At 29.1% G+C, this 2,516-nt stretch overlaps 1 protein-coding gene across 1 annotated transcript; it reads left to right on the forward strand.

Annotated features, from left to right (window-relative positions):
- The first annotated feature begins 1,364 nt into the window (after positions 1-1,364).
- LOC145117183 (uncharacterized) lies at positions 1,365-2,110 on the forward strand. Its single transcript, XM_079053479.1, has one exon. It carries the CDS (start codon positions 1,448-1,450, stop codon positions 1,964-1,966), a length of 519 nt encoding a protein of 172 aa, XP_078909605.1. The 5' UTR covers positions 1,365-1,447; the 3' UTR covers positions 1,967-2,110.
- Positions 2,111-2,516: the final 406 nt, after the last annotated feature.

Consider the following 2,516-nt stretch of genomic DNA (forward strand, 5'->3'; position numbering starts at 1 on the left):
TAAAATCTATGATAACAATTTAAAAGCTAGTCATCCAAGATTGCAAAACCAATTTTCAAAAGAAAAAAAGGTTTTAGTTTCGTTAAGAAGTTTGAATATCGGCTAAATATTTGAAAATAATAAGTAGAATTTGTATTTTTCATATAAAAGTCATCAAAATCGGGATCCTACGTATGATCGTTTTTAGGTTTGCAAGATTGAGATTGGGATCTTAAGATCCTACAAAAAAAAATTAATAATAATAATAATAATAATTTTAACTTGTAATTTTAAAACATGAAAAATATCTCAAACATTCAGTTTTCCGTTCAAAATCTATAAAAAAAACTTCAGATATTCGTCACAACTCACAACACAAAATGATAAACGGTAAATTGGTAAAGAGTAAAAGACATAAAAAGGTAAATTCATTTTTTTTTCATTTTAAAAAAAAAAATCAAGGGAAGGTAGGGTCGGATCGGATCTCGATCCTACAATCATACCCCAAATACAATCCGTATACGATTTGACTCATTTTTCATACCTACGATCGTACGATCCTATGATCAAGATTACGATTTTAACAACCTTCGTTCATGTCCTAATAATGACTAAACAAACGGTAAATAAATAATATTAAAATAGCTTTAACTTTAGCAATATTTATTTTAAAGCAATAAAATGTAAAGCCCATTTGATTAATATATAAATTGGTGTCGGTCAAACTGAATTACTCAAAGTAGGATGAAAGTGACAATATCCAAGTTTTCTCTTTTTTCTTGTTTGTTATATTGTATTTTAAAAATAGTTACTCAAATTAGAAAGAGACTTAATATAAACTAGTGATAAAATACTTTTGAGTTATATATATATATATATATATATATATATATATATATATATATATATATATATATATATATATATATATATATATATATATATATCAATGTTCTAAAAGGCGCTGTGGTGCGTGTCATGACGTGAGGCGCGACTCCGTCGTTACAAAAAGCCTAATGACTTTGCTATTAGGTGTGGGGCATGACAAGACAAGGATGATATATTTTTTCCAATAAAATTGAGGCTTTTACTTGAAATTAGAAATATTTTTATAATTTAATCTTTGGCTTTAAAAGTTATTGTTTTGGTAACATGTTATAAACATGGAGTTTGTTAAGAACCTGAAAAGAGAAAATATATGATTACAATAGAAAAGTCAATTCTATCAAAAACCCTTGAGCGATGTGGTTTTAGTGTTTTATATCTAGTATTTTTTTATATATATTTTTTAAATGTATCTAGAAAAGAATTTAAAAATGGCATATTCGTAATTACGACATGGACCTTGACCAATTATACACGGATCGAATTATATAAGAAGCATAACCCCTTTCCATACATTCATCCCACACCGCAAGAACAAACAAAGATCTATAAAACCAAATTCCCAATCCAAATTAAACCAAAAATGTCTCTAGTGACAGACGAAATTAGAGCATCTGCTTCAGAAGTCTACCATGGGGATGCAATTTGTCAAGAAAAATCTAAGTTTCTGCTCACAGAAATGTCACTTCCCAATGGTCTCTTGCCTTTAGAAGACATTGAGGAATGTGGTTATGTGAAAGACACCGGCTTTGTGTGGCTTAAACAAAAGAAAGAGAAGAAACACAAGTTTGAAAAAATCGGGAAGCTTGTATCATATGGAACAGAAGTAACGGCGACCATAGAGAAGGGCAAGATCAAGAAACTTACGGGTGTTAAGACTAAGGAGCTTATGCTGTGGATCACACTTAGTGATATAACTGTTAATGAATCCAACCCTGATAAGATAAGTTTCCAGGCCACTTCTGGCTTATACAGAACTTTTCCAGTGTCGGCTTTTCAAGTTGAGGATGTGAAGAAAGATGTGGTAGATGTGGGTGTGGCAAAGGATGCTAAAGTAGTTGAAGGGGATGTGGCTAAGGAAACCCAAGTCAAGGAGGTTTGAGTAAGTGTTTTGCACAATAATAATTAAATATAATGAAGTTTACATTATATATATAGCACGCAAGTAATCCTTATTTATGAATTTCACTTTATGATGTATCATCTTATCAATAATGAAAGATCTACTGGTTCATGTTTAGTAGAATTATGAGTTTTTGTTATCTGATTTCTATCTATAATGTATTCTTCCTATATTATAACCAAAGATAATGGTATTTTGATCGTATACTTTTACACTTTTAGAGCATCTAATAGGAGATTTTTCAAAGTTTTCTTCATTTTGAAAAATAAACCATGAAAAAGTTGCTTCTTTATAATAGGAGTTTTTCATTTAAAGTTTTTTCACCAAAGCTAATAAATTTACAAATTTTTTGTGAGAAGTTTTTCAATGATTATGTTAAACTAACAATATAGTAAGCTTAATATGGATGTGGTTAAATTTGATGAACTATATATAAGATAAACAAACGATATAGTAACCTTGATATGGATATGATTTAATAGAATAAACCATATATAAAGGTTGTTTGTTTTTTACTAGAGTCTGGTTT

This window comes from Lactuca virosa, chromosome 5 (genome assembly GCF_052849685.1).
Source record: "Lactuca virosa cultivar CGN04683 chromosome 5, Lactuca_virosa_CGN04683_v6, whole genome shotgun sequence".
NCBI classification, from domain to species: Eukaryota; Viridiplantae; Streptophyta; class Magnoliopsida; order Asterales; family Asteraceae; genus Lactuca; species Lactuca virosa.

Excerpts from the sequence above, each read along its gene's own strand:
- LOC145117183 (XM_079053479.1), top strand. The coding sequence starts at position 1,448 with ATGTCTCTAGTGACAGACGAAATTAGAGCATCTGCTTCAGAAGTCTAC.